The sequence below is a fragment of the Limulus polyphemus genome, unplaced genomic scaffold (genome assembly GCF_000517525.1).
Source record: "Limulus polyphemus unplaced genomic scaffold, Limulus_polyphemus-2.1.2 Scaffold1096, whole genome shotgun sequence".
Lineage (NCBI taxonomy): Eukaryota > Metazoa > Arthropoda > Merostomata > Xiphosura > Limulidae > Limulus > Limulus polyphemus.
Genome location: NW_013666706.1, coordinates 215,204 through 236,631, shown reverse-complemented (window position 1 = coordinate 236,631; position 21,428 = coordinate 215,204). Strand labels below are relative to the sequence as shown.

At 31.3% G+C, this 21,428-nt stretch overlaps 1 protein-coding gene across 1 annotated transcript in view; it reads right to left on the bottom strand.

Annotated features, from left to right (window-relative positions):
• Window positions 1–21,428, bottom strand: part of LOC106462108 (glucose-6-phosphate isomerase) — an 88,657-nt gene that overhangs the window by 5,572 nt on the left and 61,657 nt on the right. Inside the window, exons 15-16 of the mRNA XM_013921993.2 lie at window positions 16,336–16,411; window positions 14,904–14,970 (exon numbers count right to left, since the gene is read on the bottom strand). Of these exons, the coding sequence (XP_013777447.1) occupies window positions 14,904–14,970; window positions 16,336–16,411 (143 nt within the window). The remainder of the gene's footprint in view (window positions 1–14,903; window positions 14,971–16,335; window positions 16,412–21,428) is intronic.

Here is a 21,428-nt window from a genome sequence, read left to right as displayed (position 1 = left end):
AATACATTTAACAAATGTACATTTTGTTTGTATGTGTATGGACATAAGCAAAATCACAAAATAAAGTAAAAACTAATTCGTATGACATATTTATCATCAAAAAGATAAACACCATGGAAATTTACTAATAACGTGTTGTATAAAAAAAGCATCCATCTTACTTTGTGTGATATCCAAATACGTGTTGAGAGATACTTCAATCCACCTCTTTATTCTTGGTATCCAGGAAACTAAAAATAAATGCAATAAATTATTATTCTGTGTAAGGAGCAGGAAGAACTAATACATACAAACAGTTTATACATAAGTATGTGAATACTTCTGACATTACATTACTGAAATATATCACTCCAGTAGAAATTTACTAATTACATGTTATATAAAAAAAAACATACATCTTACTTTGTGTGATATCCAAATAGGTGTTGGGAGATACTTCAATCTATCTCTTTATTCTTGATATCCAGGAAACTAAAAATAAATGCAAGAAATTATTATTCTGTGTAAGGAGCAGGTAGAACTAATACACACAAACAGTTTATAAATAAAAGTAAATACTTCTGATATTATATTACTGAAAGATATCACTCCATGTATGATGGTGATATACATATGTCTAAAACAAAATAAAGTGAAACTAATTTCAATAAAGGTATCTTGTTTAATTATTCACCCTTAGCAACATAACATATTTGAATATGTATAATTATTATGTATAAAAACACATCTTACCTTAGATGAAATTTGAAGTTCTCCAATTTCACGATTTCAATGATAATTTCAGTGAAGACTTACAAATTGCTGGGCATGAGTTCTGTTGGTAAATGAAGTTTTTATTCCTGTAAGAGTCTTTTATATACGTGTTAAAACTCAGTGTACAAGTGACAACAATAAAGCCCATATGTTGGTTGTGAAACAGATTAAACACATTCATCTCAATAATACAGGGGAAGCTATGACATTCTCACAGTTGGGGTGTCAATACACTGAAGAGCTTAAATGTCTAATTCCAATATAAATCTTGCCTATAATGAGAGGAATGTGACCTAGACTAATATTTTAAGTGCTGTGATTTTCTTTGTAATTTATGGTGTCTGTATCCTTTGGTAATATCTTGTAACAGAATGTATCAAGTAACTAGGGTCAGGCAGTGTTATTCAAACCACCTGTACTGTAAGCTATTACATACATTCACTAGTAGTGGCAATTAGTTTTATCTGTATAGTGAAACAATATACAAGGACATATGTTGAAATAACTTGTTTGAAAGTTCAAAGACATGATATTCAAGTACCAAAAAGCTTTCTTACTATCATATCTACAGTAATGTTCAAATGCACCCAGTCTGGGCTTAACGAGGATAAGAGAGTTTATGGCAAACATACGAAGTTCATGCTGTTAACCTCAGAGTTTTTTCGGCACAATAAACATAAGTACGACTGCAAAGAAACTTAAATTTGAAATAAAAATACATTAAGGAAAAAAATGTTTTTTTATGTACATATATAAATTTGAAATCCTATTTAAAAATAAAAAACACTTGGTTATTGTTTAGGTTTACATAGTAATATTATTTTCAGTCTTGTACATTACTTGAAACCATAAAGAGAGAACCTGATTATTAAAAATTTTTAAGTAGACAAAATTTGCATTTTATGGACAATAAAAAGTTTTTAGAGAATTTAAAACAATGTACTAAAACATAAAAAGTAAGAAGTTCAAATATGGAACAAATAAAAATATCCTAATAATATCTTATAAATACCATTTCCTAATGTAATTTTCCAAGATATTAAAGATGATATAAGAAAAACTAAATGTATCAAAAGTAACAGGTTTTATGTTTCTTAAACTACATGTATTCACAACAGTTTTAATGAAGTTTCAAACAACTTCATCCCCTAGTTTTATTGGTGGAAATAAATATAGCAAGACTTGCATTGGCTATGCAGAAAGTTAGTAGCCAGCAGTGATCGAGTTAAGAAGACTTGTTTATCTATGCCTACTTTTGTATACCAATAACTTTATAACCAATCAAAAGCTCTACATTTGTTCTATGTAATTCTGTTACTCTTCCTAAATTATTTACAAGAGAAAAGCTCTTATATCATTGGAAAGTTTGAAGTATTATAATCAAGGCTATTTACTGAACAGAAATTGGATTTTTTAGACCCAAATACAATTTAATTAGGAAGCCTGGTAAATTACAGGGGATTTTTGTGGTATTGTAATTTATAATTATTTGGTATTCCAAAATGCATATATATAGTCTACAAAAATTATTATTTTTCCATCTCCACATGTGAATTTGGACAAGGCTTATGATGAGGGTTAGCAAGTGCAGAAAAGGACTTTGTAACATCGTAAGTAGTAGAGATCGTTTTCCAAATATCTTTTATTTACTGTTCTATGTTTTAAGAAAAGTAACTGACATTTTAAAGTATTTATTTGAAAATAATAATAATTATATATATTCACATATGTAATATATGGTAGCCAAAATGTTACTGTATTTTACATAATACTGGTACACTAGAGCTATAGACGAGTATAATTGTTTATTGAACGTGTGTTATTTTTCTACTCATTTGCATTGAGGTAGAATAAAAACAAATTACACAAAACTAAAGGCTTGACAATTCAGGAAAAGTTTGTTTATGTAAATTGAGAAAGATGGAATGGCTTATAAAAGTCAATGAAATAAATTTATCACTGATAAACTGATCTTAACACATGAAAAGGAATATCTTTACATACAAGTGTATAGATGAAGGAAAATTTATATAAAAATGTTTCTGTAAAAAACCAATATTAAAAATAAAAATATGGAAAAGCTTTATAACATATTATACATTCAAGCAAAGTAATCACTGAATACTTTGTTTCTAAATTGATAAGCAAGAAGTCTAAGCCAAAAATACTACCTCAGCCAAAATGGGCTGTATTTATATTACTAGAACTACGCATTTATTGGTTACTGTGTAAACATGGTAGTATGGGAAACAGGATGTTCATAAGCACTTACACACTTTTATACCTATACTAACACTAAATCCCGACCACCCAGGAGGTTAACTAACATCTAAATACTTAACAAATTTATTGGATCAGGTACAGAGCCATATCATATATATTTTCTTTCACTTTTATAAAGTACTTTTGATAATTCTTGTTGCAATCACTGTACTGTAAATAAGCTGATAAATTCTCTCCCATTGTGTTCTCGGAGCTGGGATTCGAATAGACTCCATAGGATACGTCCTCTTATCAACTCATTGGATCAGTCATAATAAACATTTTAAGTTTGGTAAATCCTACCCCACTGTGTTTTCAAAGTAAGGAAAGTTCTGGGAGAAATGTGCTGCATGAACTTATTTGATACTGACAGCGTCACACTAAGTAAGGAGTGGCAATTCATTACTATATATTCGGCAGGTTTCTACTTCAACTGCTAACAGTAAATTAAACATAAGAAATATATGGGAAAAGATTAGAAGAAACTCTCAGGAGTTTTACTTTGGAATTTAGTGATCCATACTGAAAAAGACAGACAATGCTATTCATTTTGTTTGATCTAGTTTCTAAGTTGCCTCCCAACATTCAAATTAGTACAGAAAATAAGTGTGAAAAGGTGTGAAATATAAACTCTGACCATAAGTTCTTTGAAACTTTTTGATCAATACTAACAATACTATACATTTTCTTTTGCACTTTGGAACCTTTATTTTCGTTATACAAACTGGAGAATCAAGTATAATGTTATAGTAGAGTAAATAACAGATAAAATAAAAAGCTTTATTGAAAAGAGTGTCTGATAATCAGTTACGAGGTTTTTATTTTTCATTTATTTTCTTTCTTTATTATTATAAGAGTAACTAAAATGTAAAAAAATAGAAATTTATTTAGGTAAGATAAAGAAAAAAATGAAATAAGAATTTTAATGGGGTATACTAGTGAGCAGCTTGTGCATTATGCTATTCAATACAGTAATGCAAGCTGCAGGTGTGCCATGTAATTTTCAACTTATGTCAGGGTATTTCTAGTCGGGCAAGGTTCAGAGTTCAATAAAACACAAAATTAATTAATATAAATAGATGTATACTGTTACAAAAATTAAGCTATTTAGAATAAACATTTGTGGTTTCCTATTAAAATTTGAAGTCATTCTAGAACAAAAGAAAGGGTAATTTAAATTTATTTCCTAATTCTTATGATGTTTAATATTGTTGACTTCACGTTACCTCAATCTTCAGTGTTTTTCTCACTACCTTGACTATTGTTCGATTACAGTATCACAAAGTTTGTCGAAAATTTGAGGCCTCAGTGAACAACATATAAATATAGGTGACCAAGCAAGCACAAGTTAAGTAGAGAAAAAAGTGAAGTGAAAGTAAACTTTCAGTCAGAAAAAAGTTAGAAAACATGAATTTAGCCACCGTGTGGGTGATTAGCCATAACAGTTGATATTTTAAAGTGAGTTTCACAGTTTAATAGAGATAAGGAGAATAATCTGTCTTGTGAAAGGGTGTTCTAAAATAACAATCTATCTGTGTAGACTTTGATGAAAAAGAGAATTATTTAAGGTTTGAGATACAACTGTGGTAATCCATGGTTTAACATAAGTGAATATATCACAGAATTTTACAGTAAGAAACAAAATAGAAAAGAATTATTTGTCTCGTCAATTGGATTCTAAGGTAATGTAATCAACCTGTGTGGACTTTTGACAAGAAAAGAGAATTATTAAGAGTTTCAGATACAACTGCGATATCTTATAGTGTAAAGAATTTATAAGGAGAAGGGTGTTCTAAAATAACAATCTATCTGTGTCGACTTTGACAAAAATGAGAATCATTTAAAGTTTGAGATACAACTGTGGTAACCCATGGAGTAACATTGTGTGCTGTCTGTATTTTGTTTGAATTTATCACCAATAAGTAATAGACACCTACTGTAGAAGAATCCCACTAGTATACTAATACCCTAACATCTGGCGAGCCAGCCAGGATTATACAACGGTAAATGGTAGTAGAAAAAGACATCAATGCCAGCAGAAATAAGTAGGCCTATATAAACACAACTGTAGTGGTGGCAAAAATAGTGTAGAGATTACAATCACACTATATAACCACATCAACAGATTTTGATAAATGGATAGAAAAAGATGAGCATCTTGGGTTAAAAGATAGCAAACTACGAGAGTTTTTAAACAACAACAACAACAAGAACTAGAGAGAGAAAAAGAGAGGAAGAAAGACTAAAAGAAGGAAAGGAGAGAGAGAGAGAGAGAAAGAAGAAAAGGAAAGGAAACTTGGAATAAAGAAAGAATAAGAGCACAAAGAGAGAATGAAGAAGGAGAGAAAAGAATGACTGGAAATAGAGAGAGAGAGAGAATAAGAGCACAAACTGTGAAAAAAGAAAAGGAGAGAGAGAGAGAAGAGACTGGAAATATAGAGAATGAGAGCACAAATTGAGATTGCAAAGCTTACCCAATAGGAAGAAGACCCAAGAATGACAATGGGGTCAGGGCCAGCTAACCCAAGCTGCCCAAATTTGATGAACAGAAAGATGGCATGGATGCTTTCTTGGAGAGATATAAAAGATTAGCCCAAAGTCAGAACTGGGACAAAGATGACTGGGCAGTCTGACTCAGCCCACTTCCCACAGGAAAAAAGCTAAAGTATATGCATGCATGACATTGACAATGAAATATCAAAAGTGGCCTTGCTAAAATGCTATAAACTTACTGAGGAAGGATTTCATCAAAACTTCAGAAAAATTAAACCTCTATTTCAATTTGTGGCACGTCTATGGTGGTACTTCACAAGATAGACTGACATGGTCAAGTATGAAAATAGTTTTGAGAGACTAGCAGATCCTCTAATACGTGAGCAGTTCATGATCACATGTTCAATTGACATGTTACTGTTCCTAAAGTAGAAAGCACCAAAAGACGTGGAAGAGATGATCAAGCTGGCAGAACAGTATATTGAAACCCATAGCTGGCAGAACAGTATATTGAAAACCATGGAAGGAGTATAACTGGCAAATTCAAGAATATCCAGTTAAAGTTGAAACCAGTGGTGGCTGAGCAGGAACAGGAGTCTACCAAAGATGACAGAAGATTAACAGACAAATGAGAGAAGAGATGCTATATTTGTTATAAAATGGGACACACTGCAAAGGAGTGTAATTCCATCACCAACAAGCAACAGCAGAAATCTCAACATAAAGCAGCTGGAGCTACCTATAAAGATGGTGCTGGCAAGGAACAGGAGACTGTCACCACGGATGCTACTGCCAGAAGAAACATTACCAAAAGAACACTTTAGATTCAGCACAAGAAGGAAGTGCCAATTCCATGATTAATCAGTGCAAGACTATTGGTTAGCTCAAGTTAGCAAATGGATCAACAGTTCCAGTAGTGCTTGGAGCGTGTGACAAACATCAAGAGGTGATACCAAATCACAACATGCCAGTAGGTGAAGGATATGCTGGGGACAAGAAAGTGAAGATTCTACGAGACACTGGGTGCAGTAGTGCAGCAGTGAGAACCAGTCAATTATCTGATGACCAAATGACAGGCAAAGTACATCTGTGTGTACTAATTGATAGGACAGTGAGAAAGCCTCCCATAGCAAAAATAAAGGTGTATACTCCACATTTTGTAGGAGACCTTGAAGCCATGAGTATCAAGGCACCAATATTTGACTTGGTGATTGCAAACATACCAGGTATTAGGAATTTGGAGAAACCAGATAGAAAGAAGATGGAAGAAGCATCTGCAATCACTGCTAGAGTTCAAGAGAAGAGGATAAAGCAACATATGAAGCCTCTTAAAGTCTCAAAAAGCAACATCCCAAATGTAGTTTCAGGGGAACTGAAGGAGATGCAGAATAAAGACCTTCTCCACAGAAACTTTGGGACAGTGCCCAACAGAAAGTGCAGCAAAAGACAAAATGGAAAGAGACTTACAAAACAGAGGACTGGAAAGGAGTATTGAACCGTATCTATTAAAGCAGTTCTACTGGTGAAGCTAAACATATCAAAGGCAGTAAAAAGGTCAAGGATCGATATTTTGAGGTTGGCCAGAAAGTCTTAGTTCTGCTACCTGCAGCCAACAACAAACTCATCCAGCAGTAAAAAGGACGTTTTGCTGTACAGGAAGTGGTCAACAGAATGTACTATAAGGTGAAAGAGGATGGGATGACCAAGGTCTATCATGCCAATCTGTTGAAGAGGTACTTCGTAAGGGAAGAAGACCTTAAGGGTGCAGCTATTGAAGTACAGATGAACATGGCAAGTGTGGCTGTCATAGATGCAGAACCAGAGAGCAGTGACTTTGTTACAGAAGATAAAGACCTACTAGGCCTTAGACCATTGAGACTTACAAGTACGTCAACATAAGTGAAGAACTGACTAGTAAGAAAAAAAAAGAGGTACAACATATACAGTGGCAGTACACAGATAGATTAAAAAGACAGACCTGAGATGACAAAAGATCAAGATGAAGACAAGGGATCCTGTCAAGATGAAGCTCTCCCGGAAGCCCTGTGAGAAGAGAGGCCAACAAGGAAACTGTAAATGTTGGTGTAGACTATATGACAAGATTTAGTATGTGAACTAAGAACAGTCTTTGTATATAGTGTAAAATATTAACATTTTTCTTGAAGAGGAACTATTGTTAAATATACAAGACTGTTTAGTGTAAGTGTTATTATTTAGTATATTTTGTGACTTAATATTCAATGATTGTTTGGTTTCATGACAGGAATGTTGAAGATTGTTTTAAGAGTTAGTTGTGACATATTTCATTATGTAACTCTGTACGAGTCATACATTGTGTATGTAATTACATTGTTGTCTAGGCTTTGTTGATGCCACACTACTCAAATCTTCTGTGTTTTTCTCATTACCTTAACTGAGTATTGCTCCATTATAACATTGTGAAATTTGTTGAAATTTCGAGGCCTAAATGTACAATGTATAAATATAGGCGACCAAGCAAGTGCAAATCAAGTAGAGAAAAACTGAAATGAAAGTAAAGGCTCAGTCAGAAAAAAGTTAGAAAACATTAAGTTAGCCGGCTTACAAATGATTAGCCATAACAGGCAATATTTTAAAGTGAGTTTCACAGTTTAACCCTTTCCACATGGGCTCGGCAAAATTGACTGACCATGTGACCATTTTGTGCTCGTTTAAAGTCGTTATAGTTTTTGTCAGGATTTTAGTATATGAGTGGGATTTTTCTGAAGTTGGTGTCTGTGACTTGTTGGCATTAAATTCGAACAATAAATGGAGAGCACACAATCCACTTGTTTTAAAATAATATATTCAAAACAAGCCAAGCATTTGTACAAACATTCTTTACACTATAGGATATCACAGTTGTATCTGAAACTCTTAATAATTCTCTTTTCTTGTCAAAAGTCCACACAGGTTGATTCAATTACCTTAGAATCCAATTGACGAGACAAATATTTTTTTTTCTGTTTTTTTGTTTCTTACTGTAAAATTCTGTGATATATTGACTTGCATTACTCCACGGGTTACCACAGTTGTATCTTGAACTTTAAATAATTGTCTCGTTTTTGTCAAAGTACACACAGATGGGTTCATCAGTTACTTTAGAAAACCCTTTGACAAGACAAATTATTCTCCTTATTTCTATTAAATGTACTAATTCATCCAACTGAAAATCTATCCAATATTTGATGGGGGGGGGGGGGGGACATGAGATAAAATACTGAAATAAACCTTCCTTCTGAATCTTCATTAAGCATATAAATACATAATCCAAATATTGTTGAATGCAAGAAAAAAAATCTTGTAAAAAAAGACAGTCAATACAGATGATGCTACTATACATATATATTTGTTTAATACTGGGAAACTGAGAGTTAGTGTTACTAACCCAGGGTCATAGGTTGGAAATTACAAAGACAAAAATTTTTTTTTATACAATAAAAATGAAAATGAAGGTTAACATGACCTAAGTTATCAAGAAAAATTTTGGTAAATCCTAGCAAAAGGTCAAGATTATAAAAGTTCTTTACAAGCTCAATGAAGAGTTGTCAGTTAAAAGTCACATAATGATGAAACACAAGTCTGGACTTAACTTGCTACTTAATTTAACATAGACATTTACTGTAAATTACCAAAAATAAAAGTATTTTGTATACAGGACAATGTTAGATAACATTTCTAAAGACCTCATTAGATGGCCATTGCATGCTCTGCTATGTGAAAGGTAATAATTGACTCATTTAACAGATTTACTTGTGTCTTTAAATTGAAAGCCAAAAATCTACATAAAAGTGGAAATGTGCTCTATTTCAAGGCAAAATTCCTAAAGCTAAATAATCTATGTACAACATCAGATAGTTTTCAGTTATAAAACAAGTACAACAATTAAGCCAGTCAACTCTGGGTAATTCAAGCCAAACATCTACAAAAAGAAAGAAATATGGCCCCTTCTCAGGCAAAAATTCTAAAACAAAATAGCTCTGTATACTGTTGGACAGTTTTCATTCGCCATACTAAAAATTACGGTAATCAACCAGCAAAACTTTGGGTGATAGATGCTAACACACACACACACACACAAAAGGGCTCATCTTTATTGTAAGATATATAACCACAACTAAAGATAACCAGAGTATAGGATAAAATGTACTGTTTAGTCTAAAAGAAGCTTCTTCAACCCTTCCATTAAAAGTCAATGCAAAAAAAGATTTTTATGTGTGGTTACATGTCAGTAAAAATATCTAAATGCAAAAAATTGGGCAATGTATAAGATTTTTAGTGATAAAAGTACACTCTAGAGAAAGGTACTCTACACAGACAAATTAAGAACTTTTGCTTTACCACTATGTCAGCTCATCAAAGCTAAGTTCATGAACTCCCTAGCTTATAACTAGGGGTCTGATTTCTGGGTTTTACTGAAAGGAAAGTGTCTACCACTATAAAGTTGTGGATGCAAGCAAGAGTGCTGGACCCTTTCCTGAAGTCAGCTCAGTATTAATCTTACTCTGCATTCCAGCTGAAAGTGCAACAGTACAGCATCCTTCGGTAAATTGTGCTATACTGAAAGATGAGGCCACAGTAAAATGACCAAAAATATACTTACAGCAATTTTTATTCTCTGAAAGCTTTTAATTATATATATTTAATTTCTGTAGTGCATATTGGTGTATAAAATATATTTTATTTGACATATTAAGTTGTAAAGCTTATTGTTGAAAGAACTGTATTGTTGAAATATTTCATTTCTACTTGTAGTAAACAAAAGTTCTATCCAAGTTACAGGTTGAAATAACAAAATATGAAAAAATAAAATCAATATTATACACACCATACTTTGTCCCTATTCATCCAGGGATGAATTAGATGTTGGAGTCTAAAAATTTGATTAAAGGATGGAAGGCCATAGTCCAAGCATGTCACTGATTGTATCAAAGCCAGATATCAAGGCCAGTGTTGGTATTTTGACACCACTTACCGTTGTTTCAAAGATGTGCATAAATATTATGGCATAAATAACAGTGACTATATCACCAGTTGAGACACCACTTAGTTGAAGATATATTTGGTGTCAAAATGAAAATATCCATAATGAAGGATGAAATATAAAATTTCTCCAACAGCGTCTATTGTCATTCCATACATATTCAAACTGTTTGCGATTAAGCATGAATTCACACGTTGTGTTAATAACATCTTTGTCTGTATAGATGGGTAAAGTTATGATGTTCAATCTAAAGAGTATTGTTGTGAGGTACATCCTTGATTTGTTATAGCAGGTCTTGTTATTTAAGTGCACTGAAACAAAATTCAATAACAGCATTAAAATTGTTTGCATAAGCAAAGACAGATTTTCAGTAGCTCTGCCATATGCTGAGACTATGGGTCTTATTGGTATATCCAGTTTATGTTCTTTTAGTAAACCATATAATTCTGGAATGTGGCTATTAGATGATTTAAGTTCATCTAGAAGCTTCATAGGGAGGTTACTTGTTTTTGCAAGTTCATACATAATCTCTTTAGTTTTCATCTCAATTTTCTTAGTGGGGACACTATTAAGTATTCGAAACATATTCTCATCTTTCAGATGATCAAATATTATTTGTTCGTAAAGTTTTCTACTCATAACTACAAAACCTTTATATTTGTCCAATTCTTTGATGATATGATGTTTTGAGCTTTTTAAGGGCTTACTGTTTTTTGAGATGGAAGTCAGGCTTGGCTTAATGATTTCTGTCTTTGTAAAACTTTCCTTGTCTTGTTCCTTACAGCTGCAATTTTTGTTTCAATATCTTTATTAGTGTAGGGAGGTTGTTGCTTGTTGGTATTAGTTTTTGTATCTGTAATTGAACAAATTTCAGAAATGGAATTAATGTCTGAATCAAAGGTATCAGTTTCAATTTTGGCAGATGCAAGAGTTGGGTTTGGTATATTTTGCTGTATATTACAGTTACTTTTACTTTTGTTCATAGTAAGCAGAGGTTTTCTTGTTCCTCTATTTTCATAGAAATAGTTCCATCATATAGAGAGTAGTCAGCTGTACTTTTTATATTCTGTATTTATGCATTATTGTTTTTTTTTTCTCATAAGCTAGTGAGTTCTTAAATTAGTGTGTTATAAGCTTGGGAACTTATAAATTAGTGTTCTCCAAGTTTGGAAATCTATGAAGTAGCATAAACTATAGATTATGAATCAATGTGTTATAAGTTAGGGAGCATGAGTTTTTGTGTTATTAACTTTGAAGTTTATGAATTATTTGGCTATAACTACATTGTATGAAGTAGTTTGTTATAAACTAGTTTATTAATTAGTCTGTGATAACTAAATTATATAAAGTAGTGTTGTAAGTAGGGGTTATGATTTTTTGGGTGAATTTTTTTAATAACTTTGATCAATTTGCAAAAATGAGGTAGAATTTTTTAATCAAAAGAAAGGGGTAAAGTCTGGGGAAATGTTTTATGTATAGTCAAGAAAGAATAAATAATTGGGTTGAAATTAAGTTCCCAAGCTTATAACACACTAATTTAAGAACTCACTAGCTTATGAGACACTTTGATAGCATGCCATCTTAATTCCAACTGTCTCAATCCATAATGTCTGGAAATGAATGGCATGTTTGAAGGTCAATAAATAAAATATCTCTAAAATTCCTACAATGTCAAGTTAATAAGACTAATTTGATGCTTTCAGTTTTCAGGGTATCTTTTTATTTATTTTTTCATGAACATTCTTTATGTATCATTTAACAATAAATAGCTTTGGCAGTTTACCCAGAAAGTTCAACTTTAATAACTGTTTAGCCCCAGGTCCAAAATTCAATTGTTTAAGTTTTTAAGTGTATCTGCAATTTTTCAAGAGTATACAATTTTATTTTTTGCCTGGACTTCAAGTCATACTTAAACTACTACAAAAACATCACAGAATATTTGATCAGTAACATATTAAAATTACAACAAAATTAGAAGTTTTTTTAAAGGGTACATATAATTTTAGGGCATAGTGAGCAGCTTTTTATATATTTCTTACAGTGCCAAACAATCTATGTAACACTAGTTGGTGTTTCATGAAAACAAAATTAGAATTGTTTCTCTTTCAACCTTATGATATATTGTGAATGGGCTCAACTGAATAAATACAATATTTTTGAAATGATGACACTGAACCAAGTTTTCATTTTGGTCATTAAATACACACAAAATACAAAAAAACGACCTTTCAAATAATTTGAAATATATTTATGCTGATAAATCTTATAAAAGAAAATATTCACAACCAGATTATTAAGGCTTGGGTTTGTAATTCATGGTTATTGTGTTTATGTTTTGGACTGTACTTAACTCTTTCAGCATGGACTGACCTCATAACCATTTTGTGCTTGTTATAGTTTTCATGCTATAACTTTTAAATTAGTAAGCATATGTCAATGAAATTTGACAGATTATCAGTAAACACTACAATACTTTCATATGCAAGATATCAATTTTTTTATTTATTAAGTCTTAAGCTTTGTAAAACAAGATTTTTCTTCTGCCTTTTTTTTTCTTTTTGCATGTTGCCTATCCAACATGTAAAGTAATTTTCATTTTAAGATTAAAATACTTTTGTGCATGAGAAAATTTTAAAATTTTACATGCAAAATTTTTATAATGTTCAGATAGTTATGAAACATTTCTTAAGAAAAAAGTATTATTTTATTTTCCGTAATAAATCTCTGTACGGTTTGACCAATCTCATAACCACGTTAAAAAATTAGGAAACAAATATAAAATATGCCTTTTTCATTATAGAATAACTGCAAATTATAACACAAACACAAATGTTTAGACTAAGTAGCATAAATCTCGTAACATTATACATTTATATATATTTATTATTTTTATTTTATTGACCTTTCACCCATGCCTGGCAAACAATACAGAAATTACAATGACTCGGCTCACATGCACTCATGTTACCGTATCCAATAACATAAAACTGATCCTTGGTCTGTACAAAGTAACTTGCCTTGGCTGTTTTTTAGTAGATGAGTAATTTTTGTAATATACAGTCAAATTTCAATTATTATACATTATATATGTATATAGATTATTGCTATTTTGAAATAAGTTCTTAAACTTATTTTTCCTAAAAACATAAAAGAGTAAATAAAGAAGTAAAGCAAACAATTATCTCTTCTAGTTACGACCATTGTACTCGGTTGCTGCTTGATGTAGGTTGATAAGCCTTTAAAAATTTTGCACGTGGAGACCATGAAACAAAATATTTTTTAGATTTAGTATATGCTTTTGAATAACTAAAAAATCATAAATTATTATATTAATACTACAGAATTTCACTATAATTTATCAAGCTTAGTAACTAAGCTGTATCTCAGTCTAAAAAATATGAACTTTTGAGCAAACTAGATTCAACTTACCTCTATACCTACCTCCTTGAAATCTTGGTTCGAAAGAAATAGATGGCATCCAAGCATATTAAAATGGCTGAGAAAGCCACTAGGGGGACATTCTTAGCTTCCGATTGGTTATTCATGTCATATATAGATGTGTATATAAGGGAGCATTTCCAAATATGGAAAGAGGTGGGTGGTGTGCCACTATATTTGATTTATTACACGAGGAATTTCGTAACAAACTGAAAAGTTAAGAGGCTCTTATTTTATATTCTAGCTTATTAATATCAGTAATTTGAATTTCTAATTCGCAAGAAACTATACTTAGTATTTTGACTTGACAAACATCTAATTTGAACCAGTGCTGCATTCAACACACCCTGATGTTTAACTGTGTTTTTTTAATATTTACTTTTAAATTAAGAAATTGCATAAGATATAATACTAAAATTTGAATTATAATCTACAGTTTGATACCAAACTAATTGACATAAATTTATGAAATAGTAGTTCAATAACATTTTGAATCCAAATCAACAAATGCAACGACATGGCCTTTCATCCATGACCCATCTGGAAAGGGTTAACTTTCCTCAATATTTTCTTTAATTTTCTACTTGTTTTATGTTTTTAGCATTATAACTAGGTAAAATACTGAATTTTCTGCCATTTTGATTTGTTACTTAAAAGTTTAAAATATTTTCCTCCAGACAAACAGAAGTTGAATTATTTTTCTGCCCTTAGCCATTGTTTGTTTCTGGTTAAAATTTAGACAAATGCTTTTAAATATGTTTTAGATACCTGTTGAGAAGTAATGGCTTCTTATGACACTCAGTCAGCACTAAGTGAAACTACAATAAGAACTCTTGATATTAAATATTAAATAACTGAAACTTTTTAATTGTTGTGCTGTTTTCAATGACAAAATAAAAAGTGATCAAAAAATGTGATGTGTTCTTAATGTACAAACAACAATTAACACACTTACCCCCACTGATCAAACGAATTGATGTCCCAGATAATTCCTTGAGTGAAGATTTTATGTTCATACATTGCTATTCAAGGAAACACAAAGAATGATTATTGAGAAAATGTTTTACACAACTGATATTTTCTTCACTTAACATCATGGAAACCTTGAAATTCTTTGCAATGAAAAAAAAACATCCTTCTGCATAGATTTATATACTAATATACTACCATTATATATTTCAATATGAATACAACAACTAAACTATCCAATAAGGAGTTTACAGATTACTAAACTAAAATATCAAAAAAGTTATTATAACTTCAGTAGATTAAATATTTTTCTTTTAACCAATATGAGAGGCAGATTTCAACATTAAACGAAGAAAATTTAACAGTTTCATCTTGAATTTACTTACTGATTACAAGTATTATTTTATTACAAGTTACAACTTTTACAGTAAGGAAGAATATCTTTAAAACAAATAAGACATTTCACTCACTGGTGCAATCATTCTCAAGTACACAAGTTTTAATGGTAAAGGTTTTAGTATTTAAATCAACATTCAACAAACTTAAATGCTAAAACTTTCTTTATTGTTAAATCTTGCATACTTGAGAATAATCTCACCACTGATCAAAACATTGTACCTGTTTTAAAAATATTCTTCCTTACTGTAAAAGCTGTAACTTGCAATAAAACAGTAAGAACAATTTCTTTAACTTGAAATATCTTTAATTACACTTGTGATGATAATTATATTTTTTGATTACTAGTTCCAAAACAATTCTCAACATTATGCCTCTTCTATGTATGGAAATGGGCATGAATTTCTTGATGTACTTTCTAATGTCTTCTATGACAAGTATGATATTAATTTCAAGCTTCTTAGCTTTATTAAATATACACTAAAAAATAACTTGTAGTTACAGAAGCCCAACTATAACCCTCAGCTATAGGGGATGTCATTATTCTATCCATCTCTAAGCTGACTTCAAATTAATTCCATTCTTAATTTTTTTAACATTAAAATAGTATGATTTTAACACTGAAATAACTTTCATTATAGTCATTTCAAGTAACAATATATTTTTCCAATATATTAAAAAGTACTTTCAATGTGATTAAAAATATCAACACTAAGAGCATTATAATTCAATGAGCATGAAGCTATTTGAACAGCAGTGTGAAATAAACATGCATGTAGTTGAAATGCTAAATTCTTCATATTGGACCCATAACCAGTCATTTCAAAAATTAGAGCATTTTAAAAAATCTCATTTGGTGAAAGAGTGTGATATTTCATCAAACCTGATTCTCAGAGGAATAACGCTTTGCCAAATTCAACAAAGAATGAAGGAGTCATTAACAGCTTACTAACCAATATGTTATAATAATTAAATAGGTAAAATTATAGTTAAACTATTTAAATAAACATTTAATTTCTTACCAATAAGAACACCAAGATTAAATGGAGTTAGCTTTGGAATCATGATTGAATTAGTTGGCTTGTTTCCTTCAAAAACCTAAGAAAAAATCAGAAGGTTAAAAAAAAATTACAGATGAAAGAAATATAATTTTTTTAGGAAAAACATTTTTTCTTCATTTGTAAAAAAATATTTTGCTTTACTTTGGCAATTATGAAACATGCAGAAATCAAAATAAATTCTACATTAGGAGCACTGAACATTCTCCAACTCAACAAGATGTGTAAAATTAAACAATAATACTTCTTACATGAATATACAGTAGACTCTCCCTATTAAGACCACCTTTAGGTCCAAACAAAAGTGGTCTTACTAGGGATCCACCAATTCATCAATTAACTGTAAAATACTTGAATATTGAATTGTAATGTCGTGTGTGATATTTCTTCGCATATTGTAAATCCAAACTATTAATAATCATTCATTTCTTGAAGATTTTCTATTTTATTGTCTTTATTTTTATCATTAAAGTGTTTTACAAATTTCAGTCACAGAACATCTGTGCATATACATTTTATTACACAAAAACGTTGGTGATTCTGGATTGTTTTTCTTTTTTTTTTGACATAGTGTTGAATATTTCACTTTGGACAATATCTACATTACTTAAATTGTCCATCATTTTCATGTGTGCCTGGTTTTTTAGTGCAAACTTCTTCATGTCTACAATGCACTTCAGCATTAACTGGATTGTGCACTCTTCTGTGTCTGTAGATTGGTTGCTGTGGTCGTCGTCTTCAGTGGGACAGTCACCATTCATGTTGTTGAGAAGTTCTTGTTCCCAGTAGTCACAGAATTCTTCGGTGGTGTGAAATTTGTTGTCTTGGTCGACGTATTCATTGGGGTCGGTGATAATATTGGGAAGATGGTCTTTAGCAAGCTGTAGCATTGAACCAAAGGGATGTTGTAGCCTTCATCTTCGCTGTTGTCAATTGAGGGGGAACCGAAGAAACATTTCACGAAACTCTTTGATACTGTGCTGGTTTTGATTTCATACATGGTGGAATTGATCCAAGCACAAGCATTTAGCACATTGACACTTTTCACCAAGTTTGTGAGCAACATGCCTTTATTCATGTTTGATAACACAGAGCATACTAAGCACTTTTTGTAGTGGGCTTTGAATGCACAAATGATACTCTGGTTGAGATATTGTAGCACTGATGTTGCATTGAGAGGCAAGAACACAATTTTGACATTGACTGTGCAATGTGGCATTGTCTAACAGCAAGATAATGTTGCAACACTATGCTTTCATGCACTTATTGAAGCCTGTAACCCAGTCTTGGAAGGCGGTGTTGGTCATCCACGTCTTCTCATTAGCATACCAAGCCACGGATAAGTCACTCTTTATGTTTAAGTTTTTGAAGCACCTGGGTTTTGTGCTCTTACTGATCACAACAGAGCATTCAAATTCATCAACATTATTGCAACCCCTAGTCTATCTTTTGATCACTTCCCCCCAGCACACTGTTCACCTTTTACACACAATGTTTTGTCTGGTAAACCACAATAGCTGACCTCAGTTTCATCCATACTGTAGATGACTCTAGGTGCATATCCCACTATAATAGTAGGCAATTTTGCATTCCATTCCTCAACTGCCATAGCATAGACATTGGTACGTTCACCACTGATTGTGAGTTGTGGCTTTGAACTTAGTAAGCCATCCAGAAGATTCTTTGAAGTCAAAAAGACCCAGAGTAGTGGCTATTGTAAGTGCCTTTTCTTGCAATATAGGTCTGGAAATTGGAATATTCTTAGCAATAGCTTTTTGATACCAAGACCATAATGATGCTTCAAGGTCATCACTCACAAACCTGGAACAAATGTGTTTTCGTGAAAATGGGTGATTCTCTTCAAATGCTGTCATATATTCAGCCTTACACTTTAAAATTTGCTGGATTTGTGTTTTGCTGACATTGAACTCCTCTTCAGCTAATGCACTAGCTTTTATTGCTGGCATTATGTGTCTGAATAACTATGACTATCTGCCAACAATAGCTCAACACGATCAGATGACTTTGCTTTTTGCATCATTTTGGAATAGAATTTATGTCACAGATATTTATATGAGCATTTGACAATAAATGTCATGTGTGATCGAAACAGAATAAACTGATGTTTTACTCATTGACCGATACGATATTTATACAGAGTATACCTGTCACGGTAATGTTATCAAAGAGTATGTGAAAACAATGCCCTTTCAAGTGGCTTTTTTGTGGATACCTCCTATTAAATTTATAACCAACAGAAATCCTAGATTTCAACTGATTGATTGCAATATGATTCATGCTACGTGATGTTACAGATAATTGACAATTTAGTTGATGAGAAAACATTTTTCCCATGAGAACATAGTGGGGTGCTAAGTTGATTTTCTAACTGCTCAAGTAACATGATTAAAGAGCCAGAAAAATTCATGTATGTGTTCTTCCATGCATTATTTACTTTAAAAAAATCATTTTGTGGACTAGTAGCATTGGGAAAGTATTAGAGATAATATAGAAGTACAGTCTATGACTGTTACACAAGTTACACAGGTAAGTGCTATATTTTTTGTTTTTCTTAACTATTCTTTATTTATTATTATAAAAGTAACTAAAATTATAACAATTAGAAAATTTTAGGCTATAGATAAAGCTAAATTAGGTAATAAAAATAATAATAAACAAATTTTTACAATAGCTCACGAGTAGCACAAGCTTTATGTAATTTGATTATGATAACATTTGCTTCATTTTATTGCATATTTTTAAGCTTTTTATGGTGGGAATTTTAAAAATCATAATCCAAAAAGGCAATAAAACTTAATTAGAAACACCATTAGAGTAATTTAAAAGTGACACGCATTGAGTGTTATCAAATATTGAACACAATTGCAATCAACAATGACCACACCTGTTAATGTTTATCCTAAAAAAAAACCCAGCAAAATCGAAAGTCAACAATGGCCTCGAGACTGATTTCAGTTGTCGTAGTATGAAATAAGGGAGTGGTCAGCCTGGGGAAATATTTTATAATGGTAAAGACAGGCAAATTGTTGGGATTGTTATATATTGCCTGAAATGTTGCAGTGGTCTCCTTGGGGAGATGGTTACTCAGGGAGAGTCTACTGTACTTCTAACAAAAATTCTAGATGTGTTAAATTAAATTTAAGAATACTACTACTGCTTACGTGTAATATACTTAACAGAATTTTTCAAGATGTGCTTAACACTTCTAAGAGAATATCTGTTTACATGCACTTTGCACATACTACACACATTAAGAAATAAGGTGTTCAAAAATGTGAGAAACCAGGAGAGAAATGAACCTTAAGTCTGAGGTTCATTTCTCTCCTGCTTTCTCTGATACAAGTGTTCATATGAATTGCATGTAATTTTGTAGATGATTCCACTGTTTTTATTTTTAGTGGAGCAATTGTCAGCAATAAGGCTCTCAACTTCAACACCTGGCTTTTGTATGATTACGGTATTAATGTTGATGTTGTGTTTCTTCACGAGTCATTTTCATAATCCAATTAGAATTTTGCTGATGTGTTCAATATAATGAATTGTAGTGTTGATAAAGCTGAAGTTATTTTCATCTTCAAGAATTTTATTATTTTGAGTTTTTATTGGAGTACTGATTATTTTTTTAACAACTTCAAGAAAGATGCTATTTTCCCAATACACTAGTTTCCTAGTTTCTGTTGTATGTAGTCTATTTAACTCTACCGAGACGTATCTTCCTCCGGTCATGGGCCAAAATCCATGTCATCTCATTTGTAGACTTACATTCAAAATTTTATTGAACTACTATTTTATGAATGTATGTTAAGTTCAGTATCAAATTGTAGATTATAATTTAAACTTTAGTATTATACATTAGTTAATTTCTTAATTTAAAAGTTAATATAAAAAAAATCCTAAGTATTGATTTGTGAGTGTCACTTGGTATATTGAATGCAGCATTGGTTAAAATTAGATGTTTGTGATGTCCAAATACAAAGTCTATAGTTCTTACAATTTACATTCTCAAATTACCGATATTGACAAGCTAGAAAATAAGATAAGAACCTCTCTTTTCTATTTGCTGAGATATTATTAAATTTAGTGAATCAACCAAGGTGGCCATGCCCACCTCTTTCATTTCTGAAAATACTTGCTTACGTACACCTACTTCACCCAATTATGTGTATAACCAATCAATAGCTCAGAATATCCCCCTAGTGGTTTTCTCAGCCTCTGCAGAGTATTTACATGGGAAACCCTTTCTTTTCATGCTAGAATCCAAATGGTAAGGTAAGACGTTACTGAGCTCGAAAAATCATTTTTTTTAGACCCAAATACAGCTTAGTTAATAAACCTGATAAATTATAGTGGAATTCCGTGATATTGATACAGTAATTTATGTTTTTTTGTTATTTCAAAATGCATATATAACACCTAAAAAAATTATTTTGTTTTACATCCTCTGTGTGCAAAACTTGATAAGGCTTAGCAAATTACAGCAAGTAGCAAGTGAGTACAAAGTTCGTAACTAGAAGAGATAATTGTTTTCTATATTTCTTTATTTACTGTTCTATGTTTTAAGAAAAATAATTGAAGTTTAAGTTATAATTTGTAAATAGTAATAATGTATATACATATATAATGCATTATAACCAAAATGTGACTATTTTACAAAATACTGGTCCACTAGAACACAGCCAAGACAGGTGACTTTGTAAAGGCCAGTATTATGTTATTGAATATGATAACATGAGTCATTCAATGTCTGTAATGTTAGTCAGACACTGCTGAAAGGTCAATAAAATAAAAATAATAAATATATATATATATATACATGTCTAATGTTATGAGATTTAAACTATTTAGACTAAACATTTGTAGTTTCATGTTATAATTTGTAGTCATTCTAGAATGAAAAAAGCATAATTTATATTATTTCCTAACTTTTTATGGTGGTTACAAGGTCAGTCTAATCAACCAAACCCATACAGGGATACAATAGTGAAAATAATAGATAAAATATAAAGTTATTTTCTAAAAGGTTTTTTCTGAAGGTT